This window comes from Hibiscus syriacus, unplaced genomic scaffold (genome assembly GCF_006381635.1).
Source record: "Hibiscus syriacus cultivar Baekdansim isolate YM2019G1 unplaced genomic scaffold, ASM638163v2 tig00111392_pilon, whole genome shotgun sequence".
Lineage (NCBI taxonomy): Eukaryota > Viridiplantae > Streptophyta > Magnoliopsida > Malvales > Malvaceae > Hibiscus > Hibiscus syriacus.
This window is the reverse complement of record NW_024063078.1, coordinates 3,600,569-3,620,123: the sequence shown is the minus strand read 5'-3', so window position 1 is coordinate 3,620,123 and position 19,555 is coordinate 3,600,569. Positions and strand designations below refer to the sequence as shown.

Genomic DNA, 19,555 nt, shown 5'->3' with positions numbered 1-19,555 from the left:
CCTTTCCCCACTGCCGAATGTTCTCCCAAATTTTAGATCTGCCCCCAAAACACACACTCACTCAATTACAGAATTGGTTTTCTCCGAATTTTCATGTTTGTTTCACGTAATTCGTTTTTGGAAAATGTTTTCCGTGTTTGTTTCATGTAATTCGTTTTCCGGAAAATATTTTCCATTGTTTGTTTCACGTAATTGGTTTTCCTGAACGTAATTCATTTTCTTAGTAACATAATTTCCTTTGTGTTTTCTGGAAAATGACTTACAGATTCATTTTCCGTAAGTCATTTTTTCGAACTTTTCACTTCAAAGAATAAATACTCAAAATAATTTTATTTTATGAATTTAATATTAATAAAATATTTTAATATCATTTTCATCAAAATATTATTTATTAATTTATTAATATTTATAATAATATAATATTATATGTTTAATATTACATAAAATAATCAATTATATTATAATAATATAAGATATTATATTTTTATTTTAATACTATATAATAAAAAAATTATATATTTAATAATGAATAATATTATTTATATATTTAAATAATATTTTAATTAAGATATTTAAAATATACTAATTAATATTTTTAAAATATAATATAACACTATTACTTTAATAAATAATTTATAATATTTTTATTTCACTAAAATATACAAAAATTAATATTTTTATTAATAAAATTATAAAAATACTATTTAATAATAAATAAATTATTTTTAATAATAAAAAAGTTTTATGATAAATAATATTATTTATTGTATTTAATATTTGTAATAAATAATTTTTAAAAAACTCTTCGACTAGTGAAAAAAAAGTTTAAATAACATATTCCAAACATCATAAAACGTTTTCCAGATGTTTTAAAAAAATATAATTCATTTTACGGAAAATATTTTTCGAAAAACGTTTTCTAGAAATGTAATTCATTTTTCAGAATTCAAATTTCAGTAATTAATTTTTCTGTAATTCAAATTTCAGTAATTTAAATTCTAGTAATTTATTTTTCAAAAAACCAATTACAGCCAAACAAACATACCCTTAAGAACAAAAATTAATCTTTTGATTCTCCTGAGATTACTAGAAAAATAAATCAAACAAAAAAATACTTTATGGTTTGTACGAGCATCGGTTTTCTCGGAATCCAAACAGAATATTTGCAGCATTTAAAAGCCGCTTCCTGCTTGAATGACAGCTGTGAGAAGAGAATCTCAAACTTCCTCTTGTCTGACTTCGGTTCCACCGTGATTAACTCAAATTATTTTTATAATTTCCAAAACCAAAATCAAATCTGAAGCCAAAAAAAAAAAAACTGAACTCCATTTGTATACAATCCTCTTTACACTGTAAGTCTGTAAGAACTACGAAAAACACTGAATTGCTTTACTTTCCCTCTAATTTTCCATATTTACACAAAAGGAACACAAAAAGAAAACCCCAAAAAACAAAAAACGACATCGTCCCGTTCCAGCTACTCTTCTCCTACAACTCCAAAAAACAGTAGTCGGAGAAAGAACGGAGGAGATCCTGGAGGTCACGTGACTCATCCCCTAGTCTCAACGCTTCCATAACCCGCTCGAAAACCAGCACGTGACACGGAATATGAAGCACCCCTTTCTGGTCATACCCATACTCTTGGGCCGACTTGTTGAGCAAGCTGACGAAAACAGGGTGGTTCAACAACTCCGCGTTCACCACGAACCGCTCCATCTCCTCCCCGACGTAGACCGGGACGTGACCCTCGGGGACCGACCGGCGCGAATACTTTTTCAACGAAGCGACAGCCATGCGGAAAGATTCGGCCCGACGCACGACCGCGGTGCGATGGCGCGTGGAAGTCGTGTCGGAACGGAGAAGGCTGTACTGAGAGGAAGTGTCGGCGACGCGGGTGAGACGGCGGATGAGCTCCTTCATTGGGTAATGAAAGAAAAGAAAAGAAAAGAAAACTTTGGTTGAAAAAGGAAGAAATAGGAAATGAGAGGAATAGAATTGGGAGGATAAAGGGGGAGAGTGGTTATTTGGGAATATATAGAGGAGAGGGAGTTAAAGAAAGGATTACACATTGGAAGTGATGAAGAGAGGGAGAGGTACGGGTAAGAGTACTTTGAAGGTACAACAAAATTAGTTAATTTTTTACTATCATTACTTCGGCTTCGTTGGGATGAATTTGCATTCCACGACACTCTTAAAAAACCCCAGCACACTTTTTTTACTATATTATTTACTTTTAATTCAAAAAATATATTATTTACTTACGTAGGCTTACTTAATTTATTTTGTTAATTGTTATTTAAATTTAAATCTAATTTATTGTTTTCTAAATTTAAGTTTTTATACTTTTTTAAATTAAAAATTTATGGTTCTTCTTTTAATTTTTATTTATTTTTTCATTAATTACTAATATATTAAGTTTTAAATTTTTAAATAATACTTTGACATATTTAGCCTTTTCAATTGTATTTCTTTTAGTTAGCATTTACTTTGCAACTTTTTTTGCTTAACCCTTGTATATTTTTAGCTAACAAAATATCATGACATTGAAAATTTTATATTTAATATTTTTAGATCAAAATATATTTTAATATTTTAATGAAATCATATAAAAATAATGAAACATTATGTGATTTTTTTTCTTATTTTTTTGTCACAATATCAGTTAAATATCATATTTTGTATAAATATAACAAAAATTTTTGCTTACCAAGTAATTGGACGATGAAATTCTTTACCAAGGTCCGAGGTTTGATTCATCATAATACATTTTTATGATTTCATTTCATTTTTCATTAATAATGTGATGACACGTGCAAACATATTAACTCAACTTCTGTTAACATATGGATGTGTTACGTCAACTATTATTAAAATTTAACGATCAAAAAAAAATCTTAGTGACGGCATTTTTAATTAAAGTTCTTCTATTATGACGACAAATGTAAAAATACCATAAAAGTACAATGATCAGTGTAATTTACCCTTTTTTATCAAAGTAAAAGTTGATTGTAAAATAAGAAAAATTAACTCAAAATTACATATGAAGTTTGATATGTAATTCTCTATACATATTACATGCACAAAGAATTGTACTTATCTACCTGAAAATAATTGAATTTATTTATTTTTAAATATTTCATATTTTTTATACAAATTCAAATGTTACATTATCAATTTTATGACCTAAAATTTTAATTTGGTAAACTCATGTTAATCATTAGTCAAATAATATTTTTTAAATCTATCTATAATTGAATTAAAATTAAAATTATATATACACATTAAATTCAAATCAAATTTACAAATAATAATATTCTTTAACCAGAAGAAGACAGTACAAAAAAAAAAGGTTAGGGCAGCGCAATTAGCGGAGGGATGGTTTCTTTCTTCCGTAGCCCGATGCAGTCCAGTTCCGTAACTTTCATTTTGTCTTTTCATTACTTTTTAATATTTTGCAAAATAAATGCGTTAAAAATTATATTATTTAAATTTCAAATTAAGTTTATTGGATGAAATGACAACAAATTTTATACTTGGTTAGTTTTAAATTCAAATTTTATAAATAAAAGTTACATTAAAAAGATTTCCATACGAACGGGTTCAACTTTACTGTATTCTAAACTTGGTCAAAGGTATACGTGCAATCATACTAATTGACAATTACATAAGCAATACAATATGAGTATAACAAAAAATAATTAGTTGTTACAAAGTAGAAATCAAACCTAGCATGTATTAAAATAACTTCAAACAGCACCCACAAATTGTAGGATTTAAGAATGAGTTAGCTAGTTTTCTGGTCACTAATATTACACATGTTTTTTTTCCTCTTGGCTTCAAAATTTTGTCTTAATTAATTCGAACCGACCCGTGTCGCAGACATAGTTTTTGTGGGCAAGCCTCTCAGCAGAGATTTTTTGCATACATAATTTCTCAAACTCGAGACATTGGTTAATCGATATCAAGTTGCTTACTACTTAAATCAACCCATATTAATATATTATATGTGTTTTTGTTTTAGTTATTCAACTCTGAAATTTTTAATCTCGTCACTAAATTTTAGAAATTCATTCGTTTTGTCGTTCAATATTACGTATCTAATGTCACTATTCAACTTTCGTGTGTCATTGTACACGATATATACGTCACTAAAATATTCCTTTTTCTCTTATTTTCTTCTCAGTTTAATTTTTCTTAAAATTCCTTGAAATTGAAAAGCTCAAATAAAAGCTTCAACATTATCTTTATCCAATCTACAGTCTCCATTGTATGATCAAAATGTAACATTTTTTCTCCTTTCGAAATCTGTAGCATTCAAATTTAAAAGAAAATACTTCGACATTGACGAATCAAAGAGAGTTCCAAATACGAATTTGGAAGAAAAGTTTAGTTTTTTTAAGACGTTAAATACTCAATGAAAGTGACCAAAACAAATTAAATTTAAAGTTTAATGATATAATCAAGTATTTGAAAGTTAAACAATTAAAACAGAAAAACAATGAAAATACTGATTTTGATTAAAATGTTACTAAAAGTAGTTGAAGGAGTTAAATATTACGTTCCTTGTTCAAATCACAGCAATCAACGTTTTGATTTTGTCAAAATAAATACTGATTAGGTGATGGTTAGTCTCTATTTCTTTTTCTGACAAGAAGGTTTATATTTGGTATTAATGTATACCGAACATTATTTGATTACAACTATAAGTTTAACTTATAATTAATAAAAATATATATTATATCAAGACGTGTTCAAGAGTGTTACAGAATAAATAAAACAAAAACATAGTGTATATAATATTCGTCCACTCCTGGCATCTTTGAATGGACAAAACATTCTAGATAAATGAGAATACTTTAACCTTTTATGTGAAAAGAAGGTGTAAATATATAGTGATGTAATCCAATTGATAAACTTTTAAATTAATAGTGGAAATGTAGAATGAAACTTTTGAATCATCATTTTAATGAAATTCCAACAGCATACCATCAACTATATATAAGTATATGAAGGGTTATCAATTGATTGTTGTTTGCTAGCTTTTGATTTTAATACCATTTCAAATAGTGACCGGCCTCTGTGTTTATTTTACACGTATTTGGTGTACTGATAAGGTATATTCTGATCATAATAAAAAAATTAGATTTATATTTTATAGATGATATTTATTAAGAATAACGGCTAGGAATTCAAATCATAAATTATGAATTAAGAATTCAAAAGGCTATCATTTTAAGGCAGGGATAGATTGAAAGGGTTGGTTGGGACGATTGTTCCATGAAAATATCAAATTCTTATATGATTTAGATATATTTTTGTATTTTTATTGATAATATATTTTTGTCTTTTTAAAATTTTATATGCTCAACCTCTTAACATAAAATCATGCGTTCGTCTTTGTTTCAAAAAAGTATAATTAAGTGGAATTATATAATTTAAAAAATGTTTTATTTAATAATTGACAAGTTCAGGATTAATGTGGGTCAAAAAAAGTTCATGGACCAATGTGGGAGGAGTTCAGGGGTCAAATATAATATTAAGCCTTTACAGAATTAATATATTTATTTTAAAATCGTTAACACGAGTTTCAAAATTACACGCGTGCGAATGCTGATGTCGTAACTCGTATATGAAAGAAGAAAAAGATACTTCGTGGGGTCAGGAAGGGAGGGGGTGTCACGTAAAACACTTGAAAGAAGAAAAGTAGAGGAAAGAGGAACAAAGTCGGTCAGCGTTGCAAGGCATGGCTTTCCACGAGGCCGTACGGTCATATTAGTATTTTTTAAGACCCACTTAATATTATTTTTAATTATTTATACTATTAATTAATTGCTGATGTTATGAATTAATTTTATATTTATTTAATTATATAATTATTTTTTTAAAATATCTAATAAATGGAATCATCTAACATAAAAATTTAAATGATACTATTTTTGAAAAACTTAACCGTATATAATCCTCAAACCTTTTCAAACAAAATCAATCAAGAATATCCACATAAAATATACTTAATTGAGTTATCAATTTAAAAAATTTATCAATCAAGTTTTTTAATTAATGTAAATCAATTTTACATATTGTGTTGATATGATAATTCAAATATTAATGATGATGTCATAAAGAGATCTAATTGATTCTTTTAGAAATAAATAATTAAAATTTAAAATGTTATAAACAAAAACAATATTAAAATTGTCAAAGTTGAATAAAAATTATGAAAACAAAAAGTAGTATTCATGAGTATTTTTTTCGTTTTAAATTTTGACTTTTCATATATAATTTACATCTAAAATGATAATGATTTGAAAATTTTCCATAATAAAACTCAACTTTTTAATAAGCTTTTCACATAAAACAAAGTAGTATTTTAAAAAAGTCTTATTATATTGACAAAATACATATACCTAGAGTCTACAAATCAACTGCGCGAATCTAGATATTCTACGAATAACAATATTTTCTTTTACTATTGAAATCACTAAATATATATATATATATATATTTGATTTTAAGTTTAAATATACTTTAAAACACATGTAGGTTAAAATATTTAAACTCGAATCATTCAAATAAACATATCTTCCTTTATCATTTAGACTATTATTTGGATTCATTTAGTGTTTTTTTTTTCAACAATACATTAATTTATCTCATTTTATTTTATTTTCTTTTTCACCCCCACATAATTACACAATATATAAAAATAAAATTATTATTATTATTTTAATAATTGACAGATGAAAGAGTTTAAACCCTATATATGAAAACTCAATACTATTTAATCATTAAGACAATGAAATCATCAACCTTGCCTCTCTTTTTTTAAGTTTCACAAATTGATACACACATTATTTTACAAGATTAAATCAATTAAATAAAAAAACATAACAAATAAAAAAACATCTTTAGAATTTGTGATTCTAATTTCACAGCATTTGTCATGCATGCTGGCCTAACATTTTCTTTTAATGGCATTTGTCATGCATGCTTGCCTTTACATTAGCTTGGGGTCTAATGGAGCGATAAAATCGAAGAAATAAAAGGTTAATTACCAACGTAAAATTTTATGTTAAGAATGAAATTTTAAAAAATTAAAATAGAATAAATTTATAAAATTATAAAAGTAAAAAATATATCAAACTAAAATATAAAAAATTAAAATATATATTAGTTTGAAAATTTTAAAGTACGACTGTTTTTATATATCCCTCAATCTATTCTTGATAACAGGTGTCATAAAATGCTATCCATATGCATTAATTTCATTAGATTTTTGCATTTAGAAAGCGGCGAAATAAAAATAAATGGAGAAAAAAACACAGTCAAGTCAACAATTCTCAAATCTCAATCACCACATCAACCAAAATTAATAATAAAAAAAACAAATACCCTATGGTTCAAGCAACCGCAAAAACTTAATAAACAAAACAATGTGGAAAAAAAAAAAGACAAGTTATGGTCCAAGGATTAGAAAAGGGCTAAAAAAGTAATTGAGCGAATAAAACCGTACATATCCCATGCTACGGACAGAAATATTATTAATTATAGTCAACATGTGTGCAAGAATTTCTTTATTCAAATTGGCCCACATATTTGCAAATGTTGACTGACTCACTCACCTTGGCTCAGCTTGAGATTGGGGTTAATGGACAATGGCTCATGATGGGTGCCCTTCCACCTGCTCAGCTATCACCATGGTCTTCTAGAATTTTTGCGTGGTCAAGTGTATGGATGTTATCCAGCGTACTGATGTCGTGATTGCATGAACTATGTTGAAAGAAATCGAGTTTGATTGCTTTGAATTGAACCAATAAGGACTGAATAATAAAAAGAATAAGTTTAAAAGGGGTAGAGTATCAATATTTGACATTAAGTGTCCATAATTGATCTAAGTTATCAATACTAATACAAGAATACGAGGGTAAAACTAGTCGTTTTGGACAAGGAATTGAAGCTATTAATTAACATGGTAGGACCAAATTGCAAACAATAGAACTCACAAGTGTCCAAAATCAATTAATACGTAAAAAAAGACTAAACTAAAAGAAATAGAAATTAAAAGAGCTAAAAAGACATAAAATCATACTAAAACATACCAAATTATAATATATACAAATATGAGGTACCAAGAACAAAATTTACCTAAAATTTCCAAAACACACGGATCCTGACCGTGGATCTGGGTTAGACAAATATCTACCAGATATAAAGTCCAAAACAATTTCATTTTGGGATCCGAAAATGGTTCCAAAAGATGAGGCACTAACAACAAAATTTATCTAAAGTTTCCAAAACACGCGAATCCTGATCGTGGATCTGAGTCGGACGTAGTCAAATAATACAAAATGATTTTATTTTGGGATCTAAAAATCCTTCCAACGATGGGGTGTAGATGACGACGTTACACACCGTATTAAGGCGGGATGGCTAAAGTGTAGGGTTGCTACTGGAGTTTTGTGTGACAAGAATGTGCCTCTAAAACTTAAGGAAAAATTTTATAGAATGGCAATAAGACCAGCGCTACTGTATGGATCAGAATGTTGGGCATTCAAGAAGGATCATGAAAGGAGGATGGAGGCCGCAGAAATGAGAATGCTTCGATGGGCATGTGGCAGGACTCTGTGGGACATGACACCAAACTTTGCAATTAGGATGTCCTTGGGGGTGGTGCCTGTATCCGAAAAATTGAGAGAGGGAAGACTACGGTGGTTTGGACATGTCCTTAGGCGACAACCGTCGGATACGGTCAAGAGGGTAGAGTCGATTACAGTCGACGGTGCCAGAAGGAGATGACGACCAAGGCGGAAGTGGAAAGACTGCTTGAGATCTGATTTGAAGGATTTAGACCTTACCAAGGACATGACCTCTGATAGGAAATTATGGAGACTTAAGACCATGGTAGCCGAGTAATGCGGGTCACATCCGTAGGGTGTATCATCTCTGTCTTCTTTTAATATCTTTGTAGTAATTTACATGACTTCTACTTTTTATACGTTTTTGTCAATGGTAATTATGGAGACTTAGAACTAGGGTAGCGGAGTAGTTCTGCCTTTGTTTAGGTTTTAACCCATTTTATTTATTCCTTATCGTAGTTGGCTATCGTTGACTTCTGTGTATCATTCTCTTCATGTTTCCTCTTTTTAAAATTTGTCGGTTCTTACGTTTCTGTCTATTGCAGAGATTCTTATACAGGGATTACTTCCCACTTACAAACGCGCATATTGAATACTACATTATTAACACTGTTCAACTATGTATTTATTTATTTAACCATACATGCATTGTATTCTACCTTTATTTTTAATTTTCTGACTGCCGGAGGTCTTCCACAGAAGCTGTTTTCAACCTGGTGTTGGGGCAGCCTACTACCCTACCTTCCTTTTACCCTAATGTATATGGGAATAGGGTTTTGTTGTTGTTGTTGTAAAAATCCTTTCAAAATGATGTCATTTTAGGAGGGTTTAAATATCCTATTTTAATTTTTCTCCGCATTTCATTTCTTTACATTTTGTCTCTCTCAATATTTTCCTCAGCCTTCTCGTTAGGAATTTATGATCACTATCGACGTCGATAGTCGCCTCCATCCTCCACCACTAACGATAACAAAAGATTCCAAATTACGTAAATAACCTCGCCTCAATGCCCGAATTCCAAGTCTGACCTTTGTTTGTAGTTCATTATACCTTCCTAGATATTTTATGCCAATTTTGTAGCATGCATGCACCAATACCACATATACCAGAATGATAAGTTTCTAACTTCATGAAATACTAGAATAATGCTTCATTCGGATTTTAATAATCACGTAAATATAAAATAACAAGTCTAGAACCTCATGAAATCCTATAACTATGTAGAATCCGCGGTTTTTAAGATGTTGTTTAACCAAATTAAAATTCAACTAGAATAATAGTTCTCATTATAATACATTTTACGCAAGAAAATGTAAAGCCAGCAACAGGCAACTTTGGGCGACTCTTGGTCAATGTTATTTTCCCATTCTAGCCAAACATGGCTTCATCTGACTGAAATCATATATAAACAACGTATCAGTTAATGTTTTTTTAAATGACTTTGAAATTAAAAGGGCAGGTACACTTTTTGTCATACCAACTATTTGATCTCACCAGACACATGAATAGTTTTATTGAAAATAAACAAGTGATAGAGAGCCAAAAAGAGTCGTTGGTTTAATAAGTACGTTTGAAGTTGGTGTGCTGAGTAAAGAAAATATAATGAATTGCAATTCCTACGAATTCATCTAAACAACTTCTCCGTACGGATTTACAAGTATCGCTTTTCTTCTCCAAAGGGAAAAAAACTGATATAAATTTCATATATGATAATATTAAATAAATCTATTGTGTATAGCATTCTTTTATATTTATTAATGCATATGATATATGTATATCGTATTTATATATTTGGTCAAGGTTCACTATAAACATTTAGTACTAGTCTTTAAATTTATAATAAATTTAGAAGATAACGTATATGGTAATTATATATAATAAGACTCGACCTTAAATATTTAAAGATAAAATATATTAATCTTAATCATATAATTACGACTTTATATAGATATATTGATACATGCACATTTATATCTATTTTAAATAAGTCGTGGTGAACAGTTGGACTTAAAATAACCCAAACCTTCCAATAAGAAATAGTGGTAGAGGGCATGGGAGGTTTGAAATTAGGTAGGAAATTTAGAATGACACCTTAGAAATTTTAAGCACTAAATTTAGGATAAATAAATTTTAATTTTTTTAAATAATTAAAAATAATATAATTTTAACTAAAATAAAAGAATATCAATATCATTTAATTGTTGAAGTAGTGTCACTATTGACTCGTAATTTCAGGTACTTGCATTATGTTTATGGGTAAATTTCTATAAATTTTGCGACCTTAGTAATTTATCCTTTATTTATATGTTCATATTATTTGTTTTTTATATATAAGAAATATTTTATAACACCTTTTAATGAACTAATTTTCCATTTCTTGTTTCATGTGATTCAAAAAGATGGGCCATTAGTATGGTTTGGTCGAGAATCGTTCCTTGCATGGTAAGAACGAAACACACATTAGGGTTTTCATGAAAGCAACTTCACAACCACTCGTAGCAAAGAAGCAACATTTTGTTTCTTCAATGCTGCCTTTTAATTTCTTCCTATTTTGCCTTCTCCTCCGGTCTCATGCAACGTTAATAAAATCGGAATGGTAATACAATCTACTTTCCTTTGACATATTAAATTATTTTTTTTAGTTTTCTTTCAATTCGATCAATTGAATTATTATTTTTTTAAATTTCGGATATCATGGTTTACATTAGATCGAGTTAATCTTTTTCTTTTGATTTAATCACTGATTTCTAATTTATAGATAAATTAATCTAGCTCTAATACAGTAAAAGTCTAGAACAATAATTTCATTATAATTCTTTTTATAGACAATTGTAAAATTTGAACCAATAATCTTATTTAAAACATCTAATATATTATTTCACTAGATCAAATGATTGTGGGTAGATGAGCTAATCTTTAGTTCCCAATTAAAATGATCCGATCTACCGATGTGGTTTTTTCATCACTGATCTCATGAGATTTGGTCGGCTGCAATATCAGGTTCTGTCTTCTTTTATGTTATTTCAGAAGGTGATGCTATGGTGGGGGCCAAATGTTTGATACCCAAACGAATTCTCCCATTTACTTAAATCAACAAAAGTGTGATGACATTTTAAAATCAAGACTTTTAAATTCTAAAAAAATCAGTTTATAAATATTTCTCCCGTGAAAAGAAAAATGAAAATTAAGACCACTTTTTGTCGACGTTTGAACCACTTTACAAACATGAATTTAATGTTGCCAATAATCGTGTGTCACGTTGACTAGAAAAAAGGCTAAAATTTTAGTTTAAATAATATATAATATTTTCAATAATTAAAAGACCAAGAATAATGAAAATTTTAATGAAAAAAAATCAAGTAAATCTAGGATAAAAGATACCCTTGAGGTAGAGGTGGGTATACGGGCTACCCGCCCGTTTAGCCCGTGGGTTTTGACGGTGTGGGCTTAAACGGAGCGGGCTAAAAAGCCCGTATTCATAAACGGTTTTGAATTTTAAGGCCCGCGGCCCGTCCATTTAACCCGCGGGCTAAACGGGCTTACCCGCGGCCCGTTTAATAAAAATAATTTTAAATGCTTTAAATACAATAAAAAATAATGTTTTAACTTACTACACCTTTAAAAATGATCGAGCAACTTGAAAAGGAAGATAGCACTGTCAAAATAATAAATAATATTTAAATTTTATTTTAAATAGCCGAAAATGATTATAAAATAATATTTTTTTAATTTTTTAATCATTAATATATATATATATATAATGAAATAATTACTTAAACTCAAATTAAAAAAACAATATTCACTTATATCACCAAATTGAAAAACAAATAAAACAATAACCACATTATACTTTTATAAAACACGATTATTCAAGGCTATAATATGAATACACAGAAGTGTCTGAAAGTAGAAATTCAAACATAAAAATTCAACAAAGTCAAACATTATACAAATCTAACAAGAAAGTTGTCAAGTGTTTCTAATAATTGTATTTTATGGATACTTTAGAGAAATACTAAAACATAATATGAAAATATAAAATAAAATACTTACAGTATAAGAGTAAATTTGAAAGATACAATTATACTAAAATTGATAAAATATAAGTCATTAATTTGTCCAAATATTACGTGTCATGTGATATATTATTAGAATATCACGTGACTTTTTATAATTAAAGAACAAAATAGATAACATACTTCATGAAAAAAAAATAAAGGTCAAAATTAAATAAAAAAAAACTTTAAATACCAAAATGATAATGATGTATATTTAAATGAAAAAAATATCAAGCAACGGTAAAATTATGACAAACGCCCTAATAAATTTAAAAACTACAATAGTTATAAGTAACATCATACTTATAAGTAATTTATTTTCTTTTTCTATAAAATTCTTTAAGTTTATTTTTTCTAAAATTTTATAAATTTTAAATTAAGCGGGCTTTAGCGGGTTTAACGGGTAGCCCGCGGTTTTACCCATTAAACCCGCGGGTTTAACGATCCGGGCTAAAAAGCCCGCAATTTAAATGGTCTTCAATTTTTGAGGCCCGAAGCCCGCACGGGTCGCGGGTTAAACGGGTAGCCCGCGGGCCTTAGCCCATATACCCAGCTCTACCTTGAGGTATGATATAAAATATACTTTCCTTTATAGTTCGAAAAATATCTACTTACCTCCTAAGATTTATTTATGATGATCTTGTCCTTACAGAATTACTCATTATTTTATTTGTTTTTAATTACCTTCAATAATTTGCAACTAATAATAATAGAAACCTAGTTAATTATAAAATTATTTTAATTTTCAATCAAATTTAAAACAATATCTTTATGTTTTCAGAGTTTTAAAAGATAATAACCCATCCTTTCTTATTTTGATTCGTTCATCGTACATGAGTCTTTGGGTTGACCGCCGAATTATTTTTGTCTTCTACATCATAGGATGTGCTGACGATCCCAACACACATACCACACACACATATTATTTTTATAAAAAAAGTCGAATGATTTTTCTTGAGTTTTTAAAATGTGAATGAAGATTTTCTTTAGTATATATAAGTTGTATGAACTTGGATGTTTCAGACAAATTTAAAAGAAATGTTACTGAATTGTTTATAATTTGGACCGTTTCTAGATGTTAAAACAATATGAATCCCATGTCTTTTGATTGTTGGATATGTAACTAATTTGGACCGTTTATAATTTGTGTAAGAGTCGACGATGCACATGAGAATGGGATTAAAGCAAATTCCAGTGATGCACATGAGAATGGGATTAAAGCAAATTCCAGTGATGCAGTTGGAGCTGCAAGATCGGGAGATGTATGTGGGGTTCAAACAAATTCCAGTTATGCAAATGAAGTTAAACAAGGCTACCATCCAAATCATCCCATAACCTCCAAAGACCACGATCTCCAAATACTAAAAAGACGGCCATCTCCGCAAGGAGCTACCCAAAAAACCAGACAACAAAGGACCTCACAACAATAAAATAAAAAGAACCCTAAGATAACATCTGATAAAAAGGAAAAAGGTCAGAACAAAACCTAATATCGATCAAAGTGTCACATATATAATCTATTTGTTTGGTCGTCATGTCGTGCGACACTTAAAAGAGATGCTATTCAAACAAGTCGGTCTTACTCTCACGGATTGAGTCTAGATTTACTCAGTCATGAAGTCATGTGACACTCAATAAGGGATATCATGCACTAATTTGTTCAAAACAGACAACTATGTGTCAGTACACAAGTCACGATATGATCCCAAAGACAACAAGAACTTTTGAATGGAGAATCCGTGTGGCCTAGCAACAACTAGAGTCCAATCCCACAACTCAGTTAAGACAACGATACGGGATCTCCAAATATTTCTTCTAGGGAGACATTGTACCATTCACTTGGTTTAAATACCCGCACGCCTAGACTCTAAGTGAGTCTATGAGAAGGTAACTTTTACCAAAGTAGTCCCACTAATTAGCTCAAGGTGAGTGATATGGTGGAGACCTAACACTAAATCACTTCCTCTTAACGAGCTAAATAAACTTATAATATATGAAACCAGTGAACGTTGAAATGTCTCAAACGAAAATACTTTCCGGGAAGGATCTCCATAACCATTCTAAAGGCATCTTTTTATCTCATATCACTTAGTTGAATCACCATCTCACTTGATCGTCCCCGCTTAATGCTTTCAAGACTTGATAGATCATTAAGGATTATCTATCTAATGGCTTAAGATCGCATCTAATTAATCTGGTAACATCATAGTCTAAGATAAGCTCTAACATTCTCCCCCACTTGCTATGTCAATATTATTGTCGACGTTGAAATCACATCTTAATCATTTTATTGCGTAGAGTTGATTCTTCTCATGAGATCTATCATTGGCCCTCGAGAACAAAGATTGTGATTTATTTGATGAAAAATCCAAAACCAGAGCTCATTGTAGGGAAGATTCGCTTATCTCACGTTTGCATCTTATTTGCTGAAGTTGAGTTGACTGCTTTCGAGGCTGCAACCTTTGAAGGAACCTTTGTTGTTTGCACTCTGAACACCGTCATATCTTTGTTATCATATGATATATTCCTTAGTGTGTAGGCCAACCTCTCCCAATGGCGCTATATTCAAAACTCAAAAAAATTTGAATCCCCGAACAAAAACTAAAAAATAATCCTTATAGAACGAAAGTATATTTTATTACTTTGAAAAATTGATTTACTATTTTATTAATAAATTATAAAAATATAATTAAATTTTATTAAAAAATACCTTAAATACAACTAAAACAATAAGTAACAGCCATTAAGTTACAACATTGTCAAACATATTATTTTATGAAGATGAAAGATGGGCCCTGAACGGGAGCTCATGGTACTCCCCTATTGAGCCGACTGTGACCATAATAACTCTGAATCTATTAGCGTTCAAACACGTTAGACATTCCCTAAAGTAGATCCTATTGGCCCATTTCATGGTCACATTATTCAAACTCAGTCCACTTGATAAATCGTTACCCAACTACGACATCATCAATAAGAGATAAAGACTCCCCCTCGAACCAACACTCAAATCTTGGGCGAGGCTAGTTCATATCACAATTTATAAAACATTTCCTGGGAAACAAATGGATCACCTTTTCCCACAACTTAGGCCACGTTTTATGGCCTCAAGGGTTTTGTCTTCTGCTCGGATTTGCAATTAAACTCGCTTGGAACTCTTGTCATCTAACTCACTTTGTCGTGAGTTAGGACTCGGTGTTGTAATCCTTAGGGGCAGCCTTTCACAAATTTAGTGCTCACTTTGTTCTCTCTGGCACCGATTGAAGAAGTTCTCAATGCTCTTTCAAAGTAGAACTATAAATTGTGATGTCGGCCAAATAGATAACTGCCAATTTTTACATTAGTGAAACACATGTTTCAGTACCAAGGAAAAAAAAAAACTGGCAAAAGCATTGGTTACTCTAAAATAAAATAACAAAAAAATTAAATACACTATACAGAAGTACAAAATAGTTTTGGGTTTGTCATTTTACGTGATTCTTTCTTTATGGATACCAAGATGTGTAATTTAATTTAGTTAAGTCCTCTCTCTAAAGTGCGAATTTCTCTCTCATTCAATCTATTGACTTCCTTATCACAAACACAATTACCCTTCATAACATCATCCTTATAATCATTAGGATATTAAGGAAAGTCATTGCCACGACAAACCCTTTCTACCTTTTGTTCCAAACTCAATGCATCGACCACTAAGATGGTAAGAAGAGATAGTTTTCACCCTACAAATATAAAATGATGAATTCATAAAATAATTAATAGATTACATAAAAGTCTACATCGGGTCGATATAAAAATAATAATCAATGGTTGACTTTTTCAAGTCTTTAAAATCTCCAAATTGTAAGTGAACGTCAAGTAATGTTTTGAACTAATCAATGCGTTGACTCAAATATGAACAACAAGGCCAAAATAAAATAGAAATGGATACACAAAAAACAAGAAGGAATCCGAAAATGCAATGTAACACCAAGAAGTCAACGAAGGAGAAAAAAGAGAAGGTTCCTGACTATAATTAGTGCAAAAAGAAAAAGACATTAGCTGTAGAAGGAAGCATCTGGGTAATGAGGATCTCCCACTACTGCAAATTTGTGTATATAAGATTCAAGGAATAGGTAACAAACACAACCTACTATTCTTCCACTACTGCTTACTACAAGGTTGTTTTTAGCTTTAGGAAATAGGATCGTCTTATCCAACTATGTCGCGACAATCACAAGTGCCCCAACAAGCCGGAGCTCCGAGATTCGGCGGAGGACCTCTGATTCAACCCAATTCCATCGGTGGACCTCGTTTTCAACCCAAATCCAAAGGTGGACCTCGTTTTCAACCCAATTCCAAAGGTGGACCTCGTTTTCAACCCGATTCCAGCCATTCATACGAGGTTCAGCCCGATTCCAGCGATGCAGACGGGCTTCAAACCGATTCCAGAGGTGCATACGTGGATCATCCCAATTCCAATGGTGCAAATGGGGTTCAACCCAATTCCAACGGCGCAAGTGGGGTGCAACCAAATTCCAACGGTTCACGTTGGTGGTGGTGGTGATTGCATTTCTTTTGGAATCTCTCTCTTTCATTTTTTATGATGTTGTGTTTCGGTTTTTCATTTTCCTGCTCACCGCCTTCTTTGGTTGAACTTATACAAAAAATAATGAATCTTATTATTAGCCTTTGCAGTAATCGAATCCAACTAATTACTCAATAAATCATATATCCATTGTTAAAAAAAATGGCATCATCTTAGTAGTAGGAAAAACTTGAAAATGTGAAAACTCTCATATGCAAGAGAGAATCAATCTTAAGACCTCTTACAAGAAGTAACAAAATCCAACCACTAAGGTAAAGTAAAATTTTATATGTTTTTCATAAAAAAATTATATTAAAATTAAAATTGTGTTAAAAAAATGTTTGAAATAATCGATAAGGTAAGAATAAAAGGTCATACCAGGGGGAAAAAAACTAGCAGGCTTGGATGCGACTGAAGGGCATCCCTTGTTATCACCAAAGCTGATAGTTCTCCGAAGGCAATCCGCAACATAGCCAACTGCAACTCCCACAATCATGTAGAAGAATAGCATACCTGAAATGATGGTTTCTCGGGATGCTGCTGACATAACATTAGTGATTGTTCTGTTACATTTTAAAGATCAGTGATGGAAACAGAAACTTACTAATACTCCAATGACAATGTGTAGTTCACTCTTCTTTTAATGTTGGTTTTGCTGTGTCCGTTAAGAGTTTATTTCCTTTTCCTGAGATTTTCTTTTGGCACTTCTGATGATGTTTTTTTGTGTGTTTTGTGGTTGTTGGGTTAGACATTGTGTTGTACACTTTTTTATCTCCTTTTAATTCAATAAAATGATTAGTTATTAAAAAACAAAAACAAGTGTCGTTTTTAATGTATTAAGCTAATAATTTGGACAATCCAAAAAAACTCTTACATTTAATTAAATAATCACTTTGACCTTTATTTTTTTCAGAATATTTTGATTCTTAACATTTTTATTTTGGAGCAAAAACCGCTCTATAGATGAAAACTGCTAGTTAACAAACTATTAACGTTATAAAACAAGAGTTTTTTTTTTGCTTAAAATAAGACGTTGAGAGTCAAAATACTCTAAGGTGGCGTTTGATTAGCTGGAATATTTCTGAGGGAATTGAAATCTATTAGGAATTGGAATTCAATTCCATATTCTGTTTAATTCGCATACATGTCAGATGAATTTGATTTCAGTAATGTAAAATGACAAGATTACCCTTCTTATTTTTTTGCTTAATTTTACTTTGTTTTATAAATTATTATTATAAAATTTTTAAAAATATTAAATTTTAATTTTATTGATTGATTATTCATTTCAATAAATTATAAAAATCATGCTAATAAACATCATAAGTTAAAATCATCACAATTATGGATGACCATGGGTCGGGTTTTTGGTCCACCGACCCGACCCGAAAACAAGGGAACCTCCATCCAAGACCCGACCAGAATAAAATTTCACCCGACCCGACCCGAATATATAAATTAGAAACCCAACCCTACCCGAAATAATAAAAAAAATATTTTTATTCAATAAAAACAGTGACTTAATTGAAAAAATTATATATAGAGGGGTATTATTATAATTATTCCTAAATATATAATGTAAAATTATATATTTTTTCGGGTCGGGTATTTTTCACCCTAAATCCGAACCCGATCCGACCCGAATATCACACTTAAAAAAATCGACCCGATCCGACCAAAATAATGTTTCACCCAACCCGACCCGAATATATAAATAATAAACCCGACCCGACCTGAAATAATAATAAAAAAATATTCAATAAAAACAGTGACTTAATTGAAAAAAATTATATATAAAGGGATATTATTGTAATTATACCTAAATATATAATGTAAAATTATATTTTCTTTTCGGGTCGGGTTGGGTATTTTTCACCCTAAACCCGATCTCGACTCGACCCAAATATCACACTTAAAAAAACCCGACCCGAACCCGATTTTTTTTTTAAAAAAAAACCAACCCGATCGGGTCGGAACCCGTCAAGTCCGAGTTGAGTGATCATCCCTAATCTCAATCAAAATATGTTAATAAGTTACCAAAAGATTGATGAGGGTAGTATAGTCAAATTTCACATTCCCTCCAACAAGGAAATTGAATTCCATCATAGAATGGATGAAATTCACTTTCCCTCATTTGATAGAAAGTTGAAGTCATGAGGGATTCCAATTCCCTTTGAAAACTTGAACCAAACATGGAAAAATGGTGAAATTGGATTCTAATTCCCTCATGCGAACAAAAAAAAAGACAAGGACTAAGTGACAATTTAGTCAAAGGAGCCTTTTTGGAAAAAAAAACT

General features: G+C 30.3%; 1 protein-coding gene across 1 annotated transcript; it reads right to left on the bottom strand.

Annotated features, from left to right (window-relative positions):
- Positions 1 to 1,308: 1,308 nt before the first annotated feature.
- LOC120160199 (auxin-responsive protein SAUR71-like) lies at positions 1,309 to 1,969 on the bottom strand. Its single transcript, XM_039170617.1, has one exon. The coding sequence runs from the start codon at positions 1,918 to 1,920 to the stop codon at positions 1,489 to 1,491; it is 432 nt and encodes a 143-aa protein (XP_039026548.1). The 5' UTR covers positions 1,921 to 1,969; the 3' UTR covers positions 1,309 to 1,488.
- Positions 1,970 to 19,555: the final 17,586 nt, after the last annotated feature.